Raw genomic sequence first — 21,050 nt, forward strand, 5'->3', positions numbered from 1 at the left:
GTACAAGCATAAGGTAGACTAGAATCAAAGCTGGCGAAGTCCATCACTGTGGCTGACGTCACGGAGATAATAAAATAGCTGCTAGGTGACCGGGTCCCTGGGATGGATGAGATTCACCCTGAGTTCCTCAGGGCCCTGGATGTTGTGGGGCTGTCTTGGCTGAATCCTCTGCAAGGTACTGGAAAGTCCAGCTGTTCATCTACCCACATCTATGCCCATGAGCTCTGGGTAGTGACCAAACAAATAAGATCGCAGAAAACAAGCGGCAGAAATGAATTTTGCCTGAAGGGTGTCTGGGCTCAGCCTTAGAGACTGGGGGGAGGAGTCATTTGGGAGGGACTCAGAGTAGAGCTGCTACTTCTCTTTATCAAAAGGAGCTTCTTCAGGTGATTTGGTGTTCTGGCTAGGATGCCCCCTGGGCACCTTGTAAGCGAGGTGTTTCTGGCATGTACTACCAGGAAGAGACCTTGGGGAAGATCCAGGACATGCTAGAGAGACTACATTTCTCAGCAACAGTGGAACGCCCCTGAAGACCGCAAAGAAGTGACTGCAGAGAGGTAGTCTGGGCATCTCTGCTTACACTGATGCCCCTGCAATTTGGATCCAGGTAAGCAGCAGAAAATGGATTGATTTATTAGTGAGCCAATACAAAGAAGTTAATATGGGGAAAATATATCCTCCCTTTGTTATCCTTCTTAGAACTCTTGCTCTGGTGTTTTGGATCAACTCAAGTCTTTTCAGGGAGCTTTTCAAACCCTCTGATAATAAGAAAGCCTAGAAGTAACAAATGCATTGACCAGCTATTCAGCATCTCTCACAGGATGTTCCTAATTTTGTTCTGTTCTTTTCAGCTCATAAGATTGCTGTGGAGGTAGAAATGAATACTAAAACTGAAACACAAAGCGATGGACAACGTATACAAACTCTATAATTAATCATACCAGTAAATGATTCGTGATAAATTATACAATGCTAATTAAGTGCCTGAACTGACTCTTGATGACCAAATGTAAAACATGGGGTTGATCTGAGATCAGTTGGTGTCCTAACCACTCAGGACACAAACCAAATTAATGCAAATCCTATGCTGTTGCATTGCTTTTTTTTTTTTTTTTAACAGTCTTTCTAGCATATTCTGTCTCTATCAAAACACAAACTAGGGAACTACATTATAATTACCTAATTATAACGTATAGATATTAGGAAATGCCATATCATAAAAAAGAAGTCAAAGAGTAGCATACTTCACTGTTAATGTTTAGTCATGAAGCTAATTTAAAGCCATCTTTTATTTTTTTTTTGGCAAAAGAACAGAGTGAATTACTGATCTTTTTCTGAGTGTTTTATTTCTTAGTATATTTAGGTAGATATATATGCTCTTGAAACTTTCTGTGACCTCCATTTACATGTTCACTGACATTGCCCGTTTGTGTCTTTATAATGACAGATGACAGTTAATTAAAACCATAAGTGCTCCCATTCTGCTTTATGAGTTGAAGGCACACATTTGTTTTCTTAAAGACTCATTTTATCCTTTCAGCAAAGGCTGATAAAATATTCCTGCAGCATGAAATCCAGAGCAGACTGTGTAACTGCTCTTATACAGAAGAGCAAAGAGGATGAATGTTTTTTTGACTTAATACTCGCATTTTCTTTTAAGAAAACGCACACTTTGGAAAAAATATAATTGCATCCAGTTTTTATTTTTTTAAAGCTATTATCTTTAAAGTAGAACTTATTGTCATAATACCAATGTTGGAAAGCTGTTGCTGTTCTGTTTCAAACGACTTTGCTTTTATCTTTTCGCAGTAAACAGCTTTACCATATTAAAGGACAGACAATACAAATAAATGAAACCTGGTAAAATCAGCCACATCCTTATAACAAGATCTGTTTGCACATCGTTGCCTTACATTGTGCTAGTACAGGGATCCTCAAATCCAGGCCTCGACATATTTGACACACCTGAGTCAAATATAGAAGTCATTAGCAGGACTCTGGAAAACTTGACTGCATACTGAGGAGGTAATTCAGCAATTTGATTCAGGTGTGTTGGATCAGGGACACATCTAAAACCTGCAGGCCACCGGCCTTCGAGGCCTGGATTTGGTCTGGATCCCTGTGCTAGTAGATCATTCAAAAATATGGTTACCCTTATATTTACCTTATATCAAGAATCACTTTATTGTCCACATTAGTGAAAAATTGTCTTCGGTTTACCACTGATGACAATTATCAACACACACTCATACATACACAATCATGTACATACATAAAACTCCAATAAGACTATTAAAAGACATATTTGAGTACATTTATTGTGAATCACTGCCAGTATCTTATGTACAAGCTATGACCAATACATCCAGATATACGTCATAATAAATTGGTATCCAATATTTGCAGCAATTTCCATAAAAACAATGTTTTACAGCTGTGACTGAACTTACAGTTCCTGTAACGTGTGCTGCTGTAATCCAGTGTTTCATGCCTGCGATACCAAATGTGCAGCTTTATAAAAAAAAGAAAAAGTGTTTGTCCCCACCATGTGGCAGCATCTACTGTTTACAGTTTATTTTTATCATTACTGTTTCATTTGACTGTTCTATTTTTAGCCCACTATCCCATCACATCTTTGTAATACATGCTTTAACAAAATCCATTCAGAAATGATGTAGAGCTAAGGAAGTATCAAAGATAAGAGAAAACTTTATTTTGTCTAAAACATATTCTCCACTTAAAATTCTCGATTACTCATGTGGGACTCTCCTTGACCTTGTCTTTCTGCTCTGAGTATGAGTTACAGTTTAGTTACATTCAAAAACATATCATTTTATATATTTAATACCATTACACATGACAGTCATATTTTTGTGCTGTCATAAGTGTTCAACTGCTGATTTTATTTCCTCCCTGATTTTTTGGCCAGAAGGAAATCTACCTCTTAGATAAGATTCTGGAGACAAAGCATTTAAAGAAAGGCGAGGCAGGGAAAGCCATACTCATTCAGTTAAAGTAATTAGAAGCAGTGTTTTCACAATAGATGGTCTTCCAGAAAAAGGTAGGGTCCCACATACCAGCAGGAAGTTACTTCCCATCTATAATCCTCTCCTTTATAATAATCTGCACTGTGACACATCACCGTTTGCCCTGATGCACCTCTAGGTGCCTGTGTGCTGCTCTCAGAGTGTCCTGCAGGTCTTTGTACCGGGCCAGAGCGCAGGCCTCTTCCAGCCGAGCCCAGCGGTAGTCCCAGTGCTCATCAGACAAAGTCACTGCAGTTCCTGGGTCCTTCAGCTCAGCCAACCAGTACAGCACCTCTTTGGGTCTGCCTCTCACCTCATAGTGTAATGCATGAACAAAGCCTTCTATCACCTGCAGATGCTCTGGCCCCAGCCCTGCCTCCTCCTTGGTCTCTCTCAGAGCTGTGGTGAGGTCATCCTCACCTGGATCCACATGACCTGATGGTAAATTTATTAAAAAAATAACAGACTCATTAATAATCTAATTAGTTTCTCTAATAAAGCCAATAATCAGTGTACTGTTTGTTAAACACACCTTTGGGTGGGGTCCAGTGGTGTTCCCCATAAGATGTCTGCAGGAGGAGATACTCGATGTTGCCTGGTGGAGGGATGCGGCCGGCTAGACGGCGAAATACTATAAAGCCACAGGCACGTAGTGCCATCTTCCTGCTTCCTGCACAAACAGTTCTTGCATTATGTTGTGTTCTGTTTTCCAGAAAATTAAGGACTACTGGGTGAGGAAGACATTTTATAACAGCAGACACAGAACAAGTTTAAAGCCACAAACTCATGCACCCTGCACTCCGCTAAAAACTAATGTGCACATGCCCACAAATATTAAACACAGACAAATGTTCAATAAAAGTACATGCATTTCTATACATTCACAGGCCACTTTGGTAGGTAAATTTTTTAACGGCTTATGAACCCAAATATTTAACCAATCCCATGACAACAACACAATGCATTTAGGAATGTAGACAAGGACAAGATGAAGTTCAAAGCAAGCATCAGAATGAGGAAAAAAAGGGTGACTTAAATGACTCTACACACGGCGTTGTTGTTGGTTCTAAATGGATTAGTCTGAGTATTTAAGAAACTGCTGCTCTACTGAGATTTTCCCACACAACCATCTCTAGGGTTTACAGAGAAAATATCCAGTGAGCTGCAGTTCTCTGCCTTAATGCCAGAGGTCAGAAGAGAATGACTAGACTGCTTTAAGCTGATAGGAAGGCAACAGTAACTCAAATAACCACTTGTTACATCCAAAGTATGCAGAAGAGCATCTCTGAATGCACAAAATGTCAAACCTTGAAGCAGATGAGCTGAAATAGCAGGAGACCACACCGGGTGTCTGCTAAGAACAGGAAAAAAGACTACAATTCACATGGGCTCACCAAAATTGGACAATTGAGGATCGGTAAAAACACTGCCTGGTCTGATAAGTCTCAATTTCTGTGGCAACGTTCGTTGGTAGGGTCAAAATTTGACATGACATGAAAGTATGGATCCATCCATGTATCAACAGTTCAGGCTGCTGGTGGTGTAATGGTGCGGGAGATATTTTTTATGCCCAACCCTTTATGACCATAGTGTAGCCATCTTCTAATGGTTGCTTCCAGCAGGATAACACCATGTTACAAAGCTCAAATAATCTCACATTGGTTTCTTTCACATGAAAATGAGTTCACTGTACTCAGATGACCTCCACAGTCACCAGACCTTAGCCCAACAGAGTTCCTTTGGGATGTGGTGGAACAGGAGATTGACATCATGGATGTGCAACCAACAAATCTGCAGGAAATGTGTGATGTTGTTATATCAAAATGGACCAAAATCTCGGAGGAATGTTTCCAGCACCTTGTTGAATCTATGCCATGTAGAATTAAGGCAGCTCTGAAACCAAAATGGGGTCCAACTCAGTATTATCAAAATGTACCTAATAAAGTGTCCAGTAGGTGTATACACACCCATGTTTTGTTAGTCAAGTAATTACATGCTGCAAAGAAAGGCAATAATAGGACCATTTATGACTGTACATGCGTAAATAAATCATGAAAAAAGTTCTCATTGTGTTTTAAATACACTAAACCGGCTGGGTACAGGTTTCCCAGTTCTACTTTTATTCTTTCAAAGCAGTACAGGAAGACTAATATTTACATTAAAAAAAAAAACAACTCATGCACCACAGTTAACGACTGATTCTGTAGCAGATTTGACAGATTTATCTTGTAAAACACAGCAGCGACGGTAAGATATTTCCTGGCTTCATCACAGCACAGACTGAGCTAGCTTCCAGATCACACATCAAACCTAAAATGAGCTTCAACCGTCGCTTTTATGGTTTCTGCTATCACTGTGGATGTTTCTGCTCCACCTGACGCGCTTCTGTTCTTCGCCACATGCTCACAGACTGCACGGCGTAAATATAAGTCACTTATTTTCAAGAAATCAGAAAAGTACTCACAGTCAATGATTTGACAAGGAAGAGAGAGCGGCGCGCCGAGAAATGGGTCCGGGCGCTCCGTGAAAAATGACACAGTTAGTTCCGGTTTGTAAAGCACCAAATATGAACAGTGTTCAAATCAAGTCCAAATATAAATAAATAAATAAATGCTAGGCTCAAATGTCCTAAAATAAACAGTTAATAGTTAAGAGTTTGATTACATTCTCATATCGTATGAGAGTTTATTGGCTAAATGTCCGAGTCGTCTACAACATAGAGCCAACTCGTATAAAGTTTCAGCAACCCGGGTTAACAGCGGCCCAAACAGCAGTATAGCGGTTACCGACAGATCATCGGACAGAAGTGAGCTTCTCTGTCTCGTCGACTCGTTTCGGACTCTTCATAAAGTTTTGCAGCCTCCTCCAAAGTAAATAGACGTGGACGCTTCATGAGGTAAACGGTGATCTTAGAGCCTGCACTCACTGGAAAAACGTCGGCCAGAGCGTTTGAGGGCACTTGAGTAAAACTATAAAATATCGTAAAATATTTCTTTAACGCATATCCGTCTTTTTTTCGCCCCCTGATTTATTACTAAGTGTTTATTACTAAATTATGTCAAAATACAATGTGTACACAAACAGTAGTAGAAACATGCCGGCCGGCCACGGTGGGTGAACCGTTACACCTTTAGTAATAATGTTAATATAGCATTATATCAATAAATGATTCCTATTATCATTTATGCTGTTGTTTATGGTGTTATAATGTAATGTCTTTATACAATGGTGGGTATTTAATCTACAATAATGTATTGTACATAATGCATGTATGGAGTATATAAAAGTATATATTTCTTTTCAATGAAAAATCTAAACCTCTGCAAGAAGTTGTAAACATGAAACAGAATAATTGCAACGTCCTCTAATTTTGTAGAGCCACTTTCCACCACTATTGCTGCTGACTTTGCAGATAATAATTAAGATTGAAAATTTAAAAAGTCTTTTTGAGATCCCAAGGCAGGTGAATGGATTGGACTAAAAGACTAAAATGAAAAATGCATATATATATATATATATATATATATATATATATATATATATATATATATATATATATATATATATATATATATATATATATATATATATATATATATATATATATATATATATATATATGTGTGTGTGTGTGTGTGTGTGTGTGTGTGTGTGTGTGTGTGTGTGTGTGTGTTTGATTTAAACATCTGGATTAAAAAAATAGATTGAAATCTCACCCAGTGTAAGATTAAACCAACAGGCTGATGGTAAAACGAACACATTTCTTTGTAATCACTGTAGCTGTTGTGCCTGTGAGAGGCAGATAAGAAACATAGGGCCAACCAACAGACAGCTCATGTTTGGAGATAAGAGAGATGGTCCCCCATTTCCTACACAACCCTGAGCTATCAGCAGTACAGTTGTTCAGCTTGACGGAGGAGACACGGTGGCTGATTTTCAAGGTAAGGCCAAAGCAGGAGTAAAATTTGTTATTTTTGAAGCCAAACTACCATATGTAGGGAGAGACAGGCACACAGAAAGTCAGGGCAGAGGTACTGAAAGTCCTTAAAGGATTACTTGAAGACTTTTATTGTTCCTGATATTTCACTGTTCTGTAGCTCCTTGCTCATATCAGCTGGCTGTTCTTTAGCCACAGGCTTCAGGGCATGTGACTTTCGCTGCTACTACTACTGTGCTTACTCATCCTGGGCGTAGGGCTCATTATTCCACTCCACTATACATGTACATGAATCATACTCGCATCCAGATATTTTTGGTATACGCTGCCTTACACGGAGATCAGACATAGAGATGATGTAGCATTCTGATCTCTGGATAACCAGTGCTTGTGTTAAATGATTATGGTTGAATCTATGTCAGTTTTTTTTTTTTCCCCATACAATTTGTGCCACTTCATGTGGGTCATTTAGTTACTGTTCTCTTGTGTTTAGGGAACGCACAATAGCCCGATCTCCTCGACTGAGATGGATATGTTGACATAAAGTTTAACAATCATAAGACAGAGAATAGGGCTTAAAGCTGCAGGTCTTGGTGTGTTTGGAGTAGAGCTGATCAGTGCCAAGAAATGTTCTTACTTCAGTGTTCTCGAGGTGTTCTGGACTTAATTTAAGCTGACAACTGTGATGTGAGGTGCCAACACAATAATCCCAGTGACAAATCCAAAGCCCCCACTTTTTTTGTGTGTGTGCGTGTGTGTGTGTGTGTGTGTGTGTGTGTATATCAAAGATTCAGTGGAAGTTTTTACCCTAAAATATACCACAGTCACTTTGGTGCACATGTGACATTGATGGATGGCCAAATACACACAACCTTGTGAACTGGTAATGGAAAGTCTTGTACTCCTTCATGATTAACACATTGACAAATTATGATGTGACCTTCTTGACCTCAGAACAGCATTTAGCAGATCCATGGAGGAGAAGGAGCAGACTGAAGGAGGGCTTCATTTTGTGGGCAAGAAGGATGAACTTATGGAAGCAAAGCGGTCTTTCAGAACAATAGAGGATCGGGATATACTAATTATCTATTACCAGGGAGTCTTCTATGCCATGGATTCTTACTGTTACCGTAAGTGCAAGTACTCAAAGCAGTCACTGCTATGAGAGAAAATACGATGGAACTTTTAACACTGGGCTGCCTTATTTCACAAATCATTGAACATTTTAGCACATATCATCTGGAAAGTGTTTCCATTCAGCAAACTGTTGGTGCGTTTGTTTATTTTGTAACATACTGATTCCATGTCATCTTGGCAGATGCTGGAGGACTCCTGCAGGATGGCGACATTGAGGTGAGGTTTACATTTGAATTTGAAGGTTTAGATTAAAGGGTCAGGTCAGATTTTCTCTAATGTTAGCTATTTTCAAAAAGACGGTAAAAACAGTTATTAGTCACTACTGCTTTTAACTAATCAGTTGACTGTACTTTTTTAATTTTTGGTTTTAATTTTATCTTGTATAGCACCTTGAATGACTGCAGCGTTCGAAAGGCGCTATATAAATAAACTTGCCTTGCGTTAATTTAGATTAATTTTTTTTTATCTCATTCCTTATTTCACATGTTCTTCTATCTGCATCAAAATGACTAAAGGCAAGTGCTGGGCTGAGGCTGGGAAGGATACTCCATTTACGCTATAGTGCCAAAGGGCCTAAAATGACTTACCCTATGCACACAATGCCATTTACCTGCTTTCTTTCCACACGCAGGAAATTAATAGCAAGCTGTGCATAATTTGTCCGAAGCACAAGTACAAGCTCACTCTAGCCGAAGGGGAGTGCTTATACCGAGGTACAAACCCCAGGGAAAAGCCACCTGTGCCCAGATGGTACTCCAAGGGTGTGAAGCAAAGAACGCACACAGTCACGGAGAACAACGGTGAGGTTTACGTCAAGCTCTCCGAACGCTCGGATTGGATTGAATCAGACTACTACCAGGGAGAAAAGGGCAAGATAGAAAGAGCCAAAGCTGAGGCGTCTGAGAAGAAAACATCTTGTCAGTAATGGATGAAGATTGCATCTCAGTGTTCTCTTTTTGTCTGCTCTGAGCTCCTCTAAATGATTGTATGGTGACTGCATGGAGAGGTTGTTAGTGATGACACGCACTCAGTGGCTAATTTATAAGTACTTAGTATTAGTTGAATGCATAGCCTTCTTTTTGATCAGTTTTGAGTGTATTTAGAAGTTTGCATGGGTCATGGTTTACATGAAAATGTTTTATGTCAAACATTCACATTGCTATTTAACATTGATCTCTGTTTCTCGACTGCAATGCCTACTTCTCTAAATAAACATTTCCATGCATGGCTTTTGATTTCTGCGTCCTCCCTCTCAAATTGGACAGTGGTATCCAAGTGTTAGCCGATAATCTTTGGGTATTACACATACAACAAATGAATCAATAGCATTGATAAGCTCCTAGAGGGGAGAAGGGTTTTGATTTTTGTAACATCCATCTCTCTTTATTCCTTAAAATGGCTTCAAAAAGCATATGGCCTCAAAGGCTGCATAGATTTCTGTATCTGGGAATATTGTCACATATTTTTTTTTCAGTTTGCTGAGAACCAAGTAGCAAATTCCAGAGGTTGCAGCAACACCAGGGGCTTTTCTGGCTCTACTGCTTCTGAGGGTCTCCCAGTGCATGTTTTGTATAGAAATATAGGTTTTTGTTGTGGATGCTTTAATTTAGATCAAATTCTCCATCCAACTAGAGACAAAGATTAGACTGGCAACCATGTACCCCACCTCTCCCCTGTGACAGCTGTGATAGACTCCAGCTCAGCTGCAACCATTAACTGAATAAGTGAAAGACGATGGATGGATGGATAGAAATTTTCACAAACCTGGGAAGACCCATGTAATGTTATTATATATATATTTTAACATCATATGTCAGAAGACTTAAATTTAGCTGCATGCATTTTGTATCATTTCTAAGGTTGTTAATATAGTTTCTGTGGTGATTTAATGCATGTCGTGCCTATACTTTCCATGCAGTGCAAAAGAATGAGGTTATGGCATTTCTTAACCATTTGATATAAGAGGTCAAGACAGCCTGTCACATTCAGATTATTTCTCCATTTCTGTATTCAAACTGTAAGACAGTGACATTAGTTGAGAGCACAAATGCTATGGAGTATAGAGCCCCTCTGTGCATGAATGATGCTGGTCTCTGAAGCTGGCTCACAGCAAACTCTCAGTGCTGCCTGTGTGACTCTTCAAATACAATCAAGAAACACACAGAGCCATGGGTTGCATGGAACAAGGGGCCTGAACATGCAGTTTAATTGCATAGTCAAACCTTGACACAAGGCAGTGCCCACTATCTGCAGGTGGTCATTTGCAATAGGTCAAGTGGAGGGCTGTTTGTCAAGATAAAGAGCAGACTGTGTGGGGGAAAGTGCTTAGCAGGGCCAGTGTATCTACCAGAAGGAGAGCATGTAAGCGACACAGATTTTCAGTGTTGTAGGGCAGTCAAACTCAAGCCCAGGTTTTATGTTTTGCATTATTCATAATGGCTGCGAATGACCCAAGAGGCTGTGATTAAGCCTTTAAGGGTCAGGCTATTCTTCTTGTGAGTTCTTTGTGGATGCCCTGCAGCTTTTCCAAGAGGGGTAGTGAGACTTAATCTACCCCCCCCCCCCCCCCCCCCCCCCAAAAAAAAAGCTGGTTTAAGCATTTAAATGTTTTCACTGTGTCAGCAAATAGCCATTCACTAGCTCACTTTGGTTGTCATTATTGTTATCACTGTCATTAACACTGCACTCCGTACTTCTAGCTGGAGGCAATTAACTTTTGTGTCACTGCATATGGCTGAGTTCAGTGACAGTGAGGGGCAGCAGAATGGTAGCTGGCCTGTACCGGGGGAGCAAAGCTGCGATAAGGCAACAAGGTGTAAAACTGTGTCCGAGTAAACAAAACTGGGTGAGTGTTTATTTGTGTCTGTGTTGGCGTGCGCTTCTTTATGTGTATGCCCGCGTGCGTGTTGCTGAGTCAGGCGCGACCACTCACAGTTCATTCCGCCTCTCTCTCTCTCTCTCTCTCTCTCTCTCTCTCTCCTCTCTCCTCTCTCTCTCTCTCTCTCACTCCCCGGTTGTTATTTTACTAGCGAGACTTTGTTTCATCGCCGACGTCACCCACACGGTCTGGACACCGAGGCTCGAAGCTGCCCTCCCTCTCCGTACTTAATTGTTTCCTACCGACTGACAACTTGTTTGCCTGTTAGCGCACTGGCTGTCCATGGGCGCTGCTGTTTACACACTCCGCTGCTCCTCCGCCGGCTGGGCTGTCCGGTGCGCCTCTGCGGTCGGTCCGGGACGGTATCGAACTCCGCTTTTATGAATGAATAACGAGACGGGGAAATGCCCGTGACTGCGAAACTCCCCCTACAGCCGGGCTCCCGGGGGGCCAGCCACCGATGAGAGGGATTAACGACGGAGCCGAGCCGCGGCTCATTGCGGAAAAAAGCGAGCCTTGTCTGCAGACTGGCGTGGAGACGCACCGTGAGAGGGAAACGGGCTCCATAGCATAGCGCAAGGGGAACAAAACCGCGGCGACCACAATGTAAGTTCCTCTGGAGCTGCAACTCATTAAGGCTTATAAGGGGATGGGGCTCCAGGTTGCATGTCTTATTTATTTGTTGACAATATATCGCTGCTTGGAAAACACACAAACATAACGGAAATAATTTGTCTGCCTGATTTATTCTAGCATTAAACCCACTCAGGTGTAATAATAAAGGCCTGGGCAAGCTTCTCAGTCTTTTTCAGTGTCATAGCAGTGATGCACTGTCTCCGTGAGAGACATGAATAATAAGGTCCAGTGCAAAGAGAGGAGCCTCCGCTGCCTGGGTGCTATTTGATCATCATCTACCTGTGTGGTGCCTTCGTTCGCTTTCAACCACGAGTTGTCTGGCTTGCAGGTCCATCCATATCGTGGCTCTGGGCAGCGAGTGCCCCGGAGGAGTCGGGCCAGGAGATGAGATGCTGGGGCAGGGGCAGCTACAGGGTGGGTTGCTGTGGAGCTACCTGGGTCACGGAGCGATGGTGGGACCGTGCGACCTGGAAAGCAGTCTGCACAACCCGGCCTTCATGGAGTACACCTCACGTGTCTTTGGAGATGTCACGGTAGTGGTTCGGGATTGTCCCAGCTGGGTAAGAGACAGGTGGTGTATTTGAGTGAGCAGACTGAGAGAAACAGAGACACCTGCATGAGTCAGCTGTTGCATTATGACTGTGGCTTGTGCATGTTTGTATGCATTTGAAGTGTGATCTGAAAGAACCATTTTCAGTGTTGTTATGCCTCTTTCCCCCTACATTTGCATCCTCTTGATCGCCTAAGCTGGTTTCATGCCAAATCAGAAGAAAGCCAAGATGGGAATCATTAAAAAAAAAAAAATGGTGTCATTTTACCAGAGTACTGTGAGAAACTACAAGTTACTTCACTTATATGCTGTTTAAATTTTCAATCTGCTTCTGTTTCTCAGAAGACACAGCTTACAACATTTCAGCTTCCAGGGGCCCTTGCCTTGCAGCAATGATTGCAGGCTTTATAAAAACGTCTCTATTCTTAGGACGCTATTTTAACATACACTGCAGACAAAATCTGATGAAAGAACTTTTGTTCTTAATAGCATATGCACTGTTATGATTTTGTATCCATCCTATTATAGGCCTGTCTATTCCATCAGGGGTGTTGCTGGTGGAAGTCTGTGTCTAATTCTCTGTCTGCCTTTTTTTTTTTTTCTTTTTTTCAAATTCAAAATACTCAAAGCTTTCTAAAGTGTTTTTCTTTCCTAATGGGTTGAATTGGGTTGGTTTAAAGCAGCTAGCCTCATACAGATCCTCTGGAGGATAAAGTCTCAAGAGCCAGCTAAACAAAGGAATTTATACTTAAAGAAGAGGAAGCGTTAGGGTTATCTGAGGTATGGTGAATGCAGAGGTGTAGACACAACTCTGTGTGCTTCTTTGCTAACTTCTCTGACCTCCTCAGCCCTCCCTCCATTTACAGATGTCATCCTTTCCTTGCCTCCCTAGGACTTATTGGACAGCGACTGGGCCAGTGTTCGGAAAGTTCTTGAGCAGGCGGACATCCTGGTCATTAAATATTCAGTCACTGACAAGCTGGCCTTCCAGCAGGTCAGGAATGGCTACGCTCCGAGACTCCGCCCGCTCCTGAGGCACTGGGGTGTTCCTGTCATCCTTGTTGCTGTGGGAGCGCGGCTGAATGGTGAGGACACCTTTGTTCTGTGTTTTTGTTAGAGCTGGACTGAAGTTAGTTTTGCCATCAGTGCCTTGCTAACCCTCTAACCGTTTTTCTTTGCTGTATATTAACTGTCACTGTAGTGGATATCCTGGTAATTTGAGGTCCGCTTACTCTTGCCTTAGCTGTTGGTTTTGGTTTCAGGACAGCGTTCTGCTCTTCTTGCTGTGCGAGGGAGATCACTCAGTGAGTTTTGTATCCTCTAGCGTGTCCACACAGCAATGAGGAGGATGCTCATGATTAAATCTCCTCTTGGCTGCCTTCAGGCTGTCAGCTCACATGCTTCCCCACAGGAAACACTTCAAAGAAGTACATCAACTTTGGGGCTTTTTAGTTCCAAAAGAAGCCTTCCTTGTAGACAAGAGTTCATTGTCATGGTGCAAAAAGTGCACCAGAATAGCAGTGTGTCCCTCAAGCAGGGTAGAGCACTCGGTTTGAGCCTTACTGGAGGCCGCTTAACACAGTAGGCATTAACATAACATACATGTGTGCTGGCATTTCAGTGAGTGACCCTCCCCTTTTAAAACTGGATTCTGTAACCAAACCCACCAAATGCACCAGGTTGTATTTTTAGCCTGTCTACTCAACATACTTTGAGATCCTGTCAGAGCGCTGCAGCAGAGTGATCACAGTGAAAGTCGACTCTTTGCTGAAAAGAGAGAAAGACGAGGGGGGAGTGGATAGCTGTAGACCAGAGCCTTTGTTTGTGTGTGTGTGTTTTTTTTTTTTTTTTTTTTTTCCCTCAGTGGCTGCTGTGAGTAGTTTCATGGCACCCCCCACCCTGTGACTGCAGAGAATGACGGCTGAGCTCTGAAGGCTTCCTGCCGCTTGACTTTAGACCACCTAAGGCACAGCTGTGGCAGGGAGCACTGACGTACGTGCATTAATGCAGCCATTAAACCAGCGATGAACGGAGGAGCGCAGACAGATTTATCCAAGGGCACGCATGCACACCCTCACTCGCACAAACATACCACTGATATGCCAAGTCACAGCACCGTCAGACGCTCGCACACACGCACTCCTTTTCCCGCTGCCACCCTTACACTCACTCACTCACTCATCACTCACTCACTCACACACACTCAGCCTAGCATCTTCTCTGTGTCACGCCTGTAGGTTATTAGCAATATGATTTATCCAGCGCCTCAGGACTTGGCTGTACGTCCCGCAGATTCAGTCTTTCTCTCTCCTCCTTTGTGCAGCCCTTGCTCTAGTCTTTTTTTTTTTTCTCCTCCAAGATAATCCCTCTAATTTTCTGTCTGATTCTGTCTCTGTGGTCCCCGTGCACACATGCCACAGTACAGCTGGTCCTAGTCCACGTGCCACTGCAGATTTTACACATCTATATGATCTTATTGTACAGTAATCCACCCCACCCCCCCGCTCTTTATTTTTTATTTCTTTTTTTTACCCACATAAACTTAGTGAAGAAACTGAGGCTAGGCTGTGCAGCAGTAATATTTTAAAAAAACAAAATTACACATGCATGCTTTCCCTTTTAAAAATCCTGATTGGTTGTCTACATAGTTACCCAGAGAAAGAACTGAGGAATCAGGAAGAAGGGCGAGGCCACGCCATAAAAACCACATGTGGTGGTAGCGATTTAGTTTGCAAAATGTATTTTGTGTTCCACTCTTCACATTAAGAAAATACTTTTGCATTATGTAAGGCAGGAGGAAGATTGGGCATTTTTTTTCTGTTTATTTGTGATTTAGTAGTTTCTCCATGCTCATGTGTAAAGTTTTTCTAAACCCTTTTATTGTAGGTATTGGCATACTTTGCCCCACTGACTAACTGGGAATGGACTGAGTGTTTATCATGCAAATTACAGTCACCTGAGGAATAGGTGTGTTTATGGCTCTCTTTAAATCTAGTGGTTTCTCAGAATCTGTTAAATTTTGCCCTTCAGTGCACCGCTGTCCTTTATGAAGGGTGTGTTTCTTCTTTCCACTTTCTCTGTGCTGTGGGGGTTCAGTAGTGGATCTAGTAGTGCCTTACTAGGTTCATGCTTCTTAAAAAGCATAATGTTATATTAATATGTGTTATGTGTAAAGTAAACATTGCCTCCGTCTTATACTGTCTTCAGATGAAGGGCCTCCTTGTACATGTCCACTGTGTGCGTCTGACTGGAGCAGCTGCGTACCTCACAGTGAAGGTTTGCAGTTGTCCCGGGACCTGGGAGCCACCTATCTGGAGTTGCCCTCCCTCAACCACGTTTTCGTGGGTCGCTATTTCGGCAGTGTGGTAAGCGATGATGCAACACAGGAATCAAAGTTGTTGCTAGGGTGTGTTTTTAACCCAGCGTCCCCAGAGAAGACCAGTGTTATTATTTTCAAAAGAGAAAGAAAAATACCTTTCCACGCATCTGATTTTAAATTTCTCACGCTCTTCATTTCTTTTGAACTCTGCTTTTCCAGATACAGTACATACAGTGCTTAGTAGAAGTGAGAATGACAGGCTGGTCTTTCCAGGAAGTTATTTCCAAAGCGAAGAATTGATGATGTAAAAATCACTATTTTTGTACTGAGTCTGTAATGTGTTCTTTGTGTTGTTTAGCTGGAGTACTTCATGATTCAGTGTCTGAAACACAAAGCCAAAGAGAGGCCAGAGAAGAGGCGAGGAAATAAAGTGAATGAGCTTCGCCCCCCTCACTTAGAACAACCAGGTCAGAGGAATACTATGTCAAGCAATGAGTGATTCTGACATGCATCCATTTTTGATTAATTTAAGCTGATTTTTATCTATTTTTATTATTATTATTATTATTATTATTTCATTTTAATTTTGTAAGTATAGTATTTTGTAATTTGCCCTCTTTATGGTGTTTAGAGACATTCAGTGGACTGGATGGATTGTTACCTCTTGAGCTTACATAGCCATAAAAAGAGCTGAGCACAAAGGTTTTATGTGGATCAATATGCTCTGTTCCAAACTGGAAAGACAAAGAGCTAGGCAGACTACTTTTATTCACTGACATTTGAATCAATTTTAGCCTGAGCAAAAAGAAACGGCAACAGCTGAGTTCCCTGCCTTTGGTGGAGGCAGCTCAATGATTGTTATTGTGAGACTGTGGGATTACTCTTTAACCTCATCTGTTACTGAAGCACTCTTATGCTGTCAGTTCAGTCCCTGGCCCTTTTATGTTATGTGTTTTTAATTTTCATGCCTGTTATTACAGTTTATTATTCACAATATTTTCCATTCATCTGTCCATTTTCTTAATGGTTATTGTCAAGGAGATGGTGATGAGCTTCACAAATCTAGAGAGACCCATCAGGGATATTAAAAAAAGACCAGACAGTTCTTTCCCTTTGAGACACTGAGACAAGAAAATGACTCAAGTAGTCGATCATAAATCAGAAACTTGCCAGTTAATTGTTGACTAATTATTTAAGATGTTATATAGTCTTAGTGTGCCTATTTGAAATTCAGAATTTTAGATGAATTTTTAATTGAGCTGCAAAAAGCCACTCATGTTAAAAGCTCTCTTCTTCTTTTTTTTTTTAGCAGCAACGTTGAGGCACTTGCGGATTTATTGCAGACTTAATCAAACTGCCTCTTATCCAATCACATTCTGCAAAAGAACACTAATTATGAGGAGATAAATGATCAAAAGGGGCTAAAACTCACAGAAAGGCTGACACACAGCAAACAGCTTAGACACAGTAAGTTTGATTACTGTAGTAAAGCTTAAAAAGAAACCGACTGAGCCGGAGTGCTTGATGGCTGCATGTCTGCAGCTTTTCCTTTCTCTTAATGTTCTACTTTTTTGACGCTCTTTGTCCTAATTGGATAAAAGAGAGTCTGATTAAATCTGCAATTGGCTGCCATTCTTGACTGTTGGATGCTGCCACAAACTGAAAGCTTTCTGTGCGTGGAATTTGAAACCAGGAAATTAAAAGTAACAACTCCCACACCACGAATAGATGAAATAGTCCGGTGCTGTTCTCCGTAAAGGGGTTAGAATTCAGAGCTGCACTCCTGTGTCTCCCTGCTGCTACATCTGCCATTCTTACCATGCACAGTCTTTTTGTTTTTTTTATATAAAATACCTGGACATATTTAACACAAACTACACTGTTAAACTTGTGTTAAATATTGATCCGAGCCGTTTGCTGCTGTGCGTGTTTAAATCTGACTGACAGTTTTAAGTCCTGCCAAAAAAATGGCAGCAAAAGCCTGTGGATTTATTGGCGGCTGTTTAACACTGCTGAGCTCCCTTTACGGTGTCGCTTACATTAAATATGACATGCAGGGATTAAGAAATGACACAGTTCTCATGGCTAAAACAGAGCACCCATAAAAAAAGGAGATGAGGTCCACAGAGGTGTACTAAGCATTAAGCATCAATAGGAATATAATAGGTCAATGATTAGTGAAGCTGAAGCACCCTCACCCTGCCTTCTTTATTCCCCTGCTCGGCACGTTTTCACTTTTTATTAATCTGACTTCATGAATACATGAATCACTGAGCACGCAGTTTTTCCTCCCATTTGTCTAAGAGCTGCTTTGTTCTGCTTTTCTTCATTGCATTTTTCTGCGTTTTCACTTTTGTCACACAGTTCACTGCAAATCATTTGTCAGTTTTGTTTTTATTTTCCTGTCTCCTCTTCAATTATTAGACTTGTTTCAAATAAGCTTTGGGATGTGCTTTGCTTTTTAATGTTTTATCACTGAAACAATCGAAAAGTTAACGATAAAGGTCATCTTCTGGTGCTTTTTCAGTCTCTGACCAGACCAGACTAGACTAGAATTCTGCAGCAGCCTTGAGCAGCTTTCATCTTTTAAGGACTGTCATTAATGCAAAGACAAACGTACCTGGAAGCAGTGCTTTAAACATGAGGAGCAGGAAAGGACAAAACATGACCTATCTTGGCTCTCTCTTTCTTGGCTTTAAAATCTCCCCGTGCTTTTGCTGTCAAAAATCACTCCCTTGACCTGCACTATACACCCTGTTCCTCTCTGAGTTGTCAAAACTCATTGGCAAAAAAAACCTAGAAAACACAAGTACAAGTAAACAAGGTAGATTGAGGGAAAACTGAGTGCCTCAAATATCAGTATTAAAACACTCCTGAGAGGCTTTGAACATAACAAACCTGGTAAATTTTATGTGTTATTCTTTGATATGGAGACAAAGTGAATTTCAGCTGTAATTGCTCATTATCTCTGTTCGCCTTCACTCTCTTCTTTTGTTTGCTTCTTACTTCTGTTCAGCTCGTCTTCCCCCTATTAGAGTGGAGGAGTCCAGCTTCTCCCAGGACATGCAGTGGTTGTTGGAGCGTGGCGTGCAGTTCGCCGATGTGGCTTTCTATGCCGGGGATTCTGGGAAAGAGCTGGGTTGGGCGCATGCCGCTGTGCTGTGCTCTGTCAGCCCGTACTTCAGACAGCTGCTCCTGGGGCCCAAGACCAGGTAGGAGAGATATTAACCTCTTCACAGCATGCGGCTCAATGTGCAATTTCACCACCTGAGTCTGTAGCCAGCGAGAGCTCGATTATTCCTGCAAACTTCTCTTTAACTGTGAAACATTTTCTTCTATCTCTGGTTGGACAGGGAACGTCCACAGTCGCGGTGTGTTTGCAGAGAGCGTGACGGAGGCCCCCACTCTCTGCTTTCCACCTGGGATGGGAGTATTATTGATGACATGCCAAGATCAGATGGACACTTGACGGGACGCCTCACTCGTTTGGTAGTGAAGGACCCCCTCCTGTGCATGTGCTTGTGGGAGACTCTCATGTTCATTTATAGAGGTAAAAACCACCACCCAGACATAGCATAGCTGTGGCAGATACAGCTGTCCTCCTAAATCTGCTGTTTTTTGTCTTTATAGAAAATGCTATCGTCTCCATTTAACCATTTTAACACCCATTGGTAAGCTTGCAAGGTGCTACATTTAGAACTTCACCTGATTGCTAGTGTGATGAAAACCATACACGAAGGAGGACATCTATCATGGAGATTATTTTACAGATTAGTTGATTAATGGTTTCTAAGGTCCAAGAAAATGAAATGCTACACCACAAACTTGTCTTTCCTTAAAGAGAGGGAAGCGGTGTGATATCCCAGACTGTATGTGGTGTACTAACTGAAAGGAAAGCATGAGTCTACAGTCATGCATTGAGCTAACTAAAGGTTCTGTAATCTGAATTTCTGAACTCACTTGTGGGAGCATTCAAATAAATTTTCCTCACGAGGAACTGATTTTTCAGTCTGTGAATATTTGGGTATATTGCCGAATTGTTGGTAATATATAGGCATATAGGCATCAAAGTAATCAAAGTTCATGGAATTAAATGGTTTACAGAAAGAAGTTTTTTTCTGCTTACATTGAATGCCTTTCACCCAGTGTCAGCTGAGAAAGGCTCCATTACCCCAACACCCTGAACTGGTTAATAAAATGGATGGCTGGATGGATCATTGGGCATTGTTTGTTGTTGTACATGTACAGTGACCTACATTAGTTAGAAAAGCTATTTATAAGGACTAACACTGATAATAAGTCTAGTAAATTAATTATGTATTTGTTATGTTTTGAAAACAGTTGTGTGTTATTTAAATGCTCTAAGCAGCAGTAGTCTGTACATAAAAGATTGACCCAGCTATCATGACGTACCCATTCGTTTCTGGAGACCATATTTGGAGGAGAGGGTGGAGTGCTATGTTATAATCTAATGCTGGTTGGCAAGTTGCATCCCTCAACCGTTACAGTGCAATGCTCAGATACAGACATGTGCTAATTAGTGCTAAGTAGCAGATTAATAAAATGCTAGAATTTCACTCACTAAAACTGAAGCACAGACATCTAGGATAGGCTGGACCACACAGCAAGCTGAATGTTTGTCATATAATCCTCTTAAAAATACTCCAAAAAGAATCAACCGCACCAACATGGGTCCAGTTCGGTGACCTGAATTAGTGGAGGTGAGGCCAGCAGACAGTTGTCTGTGTCAACACATCTGTCAATCAAATTCAAGACAAAATCCAAACAGATGTGTTCTAAAACTTCATTTTCTATGATTTTTTTTTTTTTAACTTGAAGATGTCACTGTGTCCATTCTTTGAATTATTATGGTTTAGTAACAATTAAAATATTCGAATTGTTACTAAACCATAATAATTCAAAATTATTTAAATGATCTGATTTAAAAACTCCACTGGGTTTACATGCAACTGTCCGTCGATCGTGATCCACACCACACAGCATTATCACCACAGGCCAAAGACAGAATAGAAGTCAGCAGGGGCCAAATTTCGCTGGCTGACCAGATGGCTGGATGTGAGTGGCTGCGCTGAGCAGGGGTTTTCCCCTCACAGCTGCGAGGTTTCCAGTTTATGCATCAGAAATTGTTCAGTAAATTATGGATATAGTTTTGAGAGCTATTTGCAGACAGTAAAGTTCATATAACGAACGTTGGAAATATTAGAAAGTCTGGGTTGTTCTTGATTGGATCATTGGTTGGGTGTTTTTGTGTGTACGGGATTCTTAGTCTGCATCTCTTGGTTGGCTTTTCCTGTGCTTTTGAAAGCCAGGGGATCATCAGTGTCTGTTCAGAATTCAGTGGAAACTTATCCAGTAGTTTCTATTTCATTGTGGTCTAATGTGGTTAACTGATCCACAGTGGCATCCCTCCAGCCCTGCTGCTAGTGCGGGTGAAAATGAATGAAATGGGATTTTTTTTAAGTCATGTAGAACAGCTATACTACACTGCAATCTAAATACTGTGGTGTAGTTTGTGTTGCTTTCTGTATTGAAAGTTGGACCAACTT

At 41.4% G+C, this 21,050-nt stretch overlaps 3 protein-coding genes across 9 annotated transcripts in view; 2 read left to right on the forward strand and 1 right to left on the reverse strand.

The window, feature by feature from the left end:
* The first annotated feature begins 521 nt into the window (after window positions 1-521).
* rfesd (Rieske (Fe-S) domain containing) lies at window positions 522-9,284 on the forward strand. Of its 3 annotated transcripts, XM_030730331.1 has the most exons (5): window positions 5,731-5,922; window positions 6,807-6,967; window positions 7,918-8,093; window positions 8,282-8,316; window positions 8,732-9,284. In XM_030730331.1, the coding sequence occupies exons 3-5, from the start codon at window positions 7,937-7,939 to the stop codon at window positions 9,023-9,025; spliced, it is 486 nt and encodes a 161-aa protein (XP_030586191.1). In that variant the 5' UTR covers window positions 5,731-5,922; window positions 6,807-6,967; window positions 7,918-7,936; the 3' UTR covers window positions 9,026-9,284. The 3 variants fall into 3 exon arrangements, with proteins under 3 accessions (XP_030586189.1, XP_030586190.1, XP_030586191.1); XM_030730329.1 differs by lacking the exons at window positions 5,731-5,922; window positions 6,807-6,967 and adding an exon at window positions 522-607; XM_030730330.1 differs by lacking the exon at window positions 6,807-6,967 and having other exon boundaries at window positions 5,728-5,922.
* On the reverse strand, window positions 1,449-5,561 carry nudt2 (nudix (nucleoside diphosphate linked moiety X)-type motif 2). 5 transcript variants are annotated; one of them, XM_030730333.1, is made up of 4 exons: window positions 5,491-5,561; window positions 4,334-4,377; window positions 3,559-3,696; window positions 1,450-3,461 (listed from the first exon to the last, which is right to left on the reverse strand). In XM_030730333.1, exons 3-4 carry the CDS (start codon window positions 3,683-3,685, stop codon window positions 3,139-3,141), a joined length of 450 nt encoding a protein of 149 aa, XP_030586193.1. In that variant the 5' UTR covers window positions 3,686-3,696; window positions 4,334-4,377; window positions 5,491-5,561; the 3' UTR covers window positions 1,450-3,138. The 5 variants fall into 5 exon arrangements, with proteins under 5 accessions (XP_030586196.1, XP_030586193.1, XP_030586195.1 ...); XM_030730335.1 differs by having other exon boundaries at window positions 3,559-3,692; window positions 4,334-4,380; window positions 5,491-5,506; XM_030730332.1 differs by having other exon boundaries at window positions 1,451-3,461; window positions 4,334-4,380.
* A 1,981-nt stretch (window positions 9,285-11,265) lies between the features above and the next one.
* The window catches only part of rhobtb3 (Rho related BTB domain containing 3), a 32,122-nt gene continuing 22,337 nt past the window's right edge, over window positions 11,266-21,050 (forward strand). Inside the window, exons 1-7 of the mRNA XM_030730244.1 lie at window positions 11,266-11,584; window positions 11,943-12,174; window positions 13,057-13,249; window positions 15,372-15,529; window positions 15,842-15,950; window positions 18,500-18,695; window positions 18,837-19,033. Of these exons, the coding sequence (XP_030586104.1) occupies window positions 11,583-11,584; window positions 11,943-12,174; window positions 13,057-13,249; window positions 15,372-15,529; window positions 15,842-15,950; window positions 18,500-18,695; window positions 18,837-19,033 (1,087 nt within the window). The 5' untranslated portion in view covers window positions 11,266-11,582. The remainder of the gene's footprint in view (window positions 11,585-11,942; window positions 12,175-13,056; window positions 13,250-15,371; window positions 15,530-15,841; window positions 15,951-18,499; window positions 18,696-18,836; window positions 19,034-21,050) is intronic.

This window comes from Archocentrus centrarchus, chromosome 5 (genome assembly GCF_007364275.1).
Source record: "Archocentrus centrarchus isolate MPI-CPG fArcCen1 chromosome 5, fArcCen1, whole genome shotgun sequence".
NCBI lineage: Eukaryota > Metazoa > Chordata > Actinopteri > Cichliformes > Cichlidae > Archocentrus > Archocentrus centrarchus.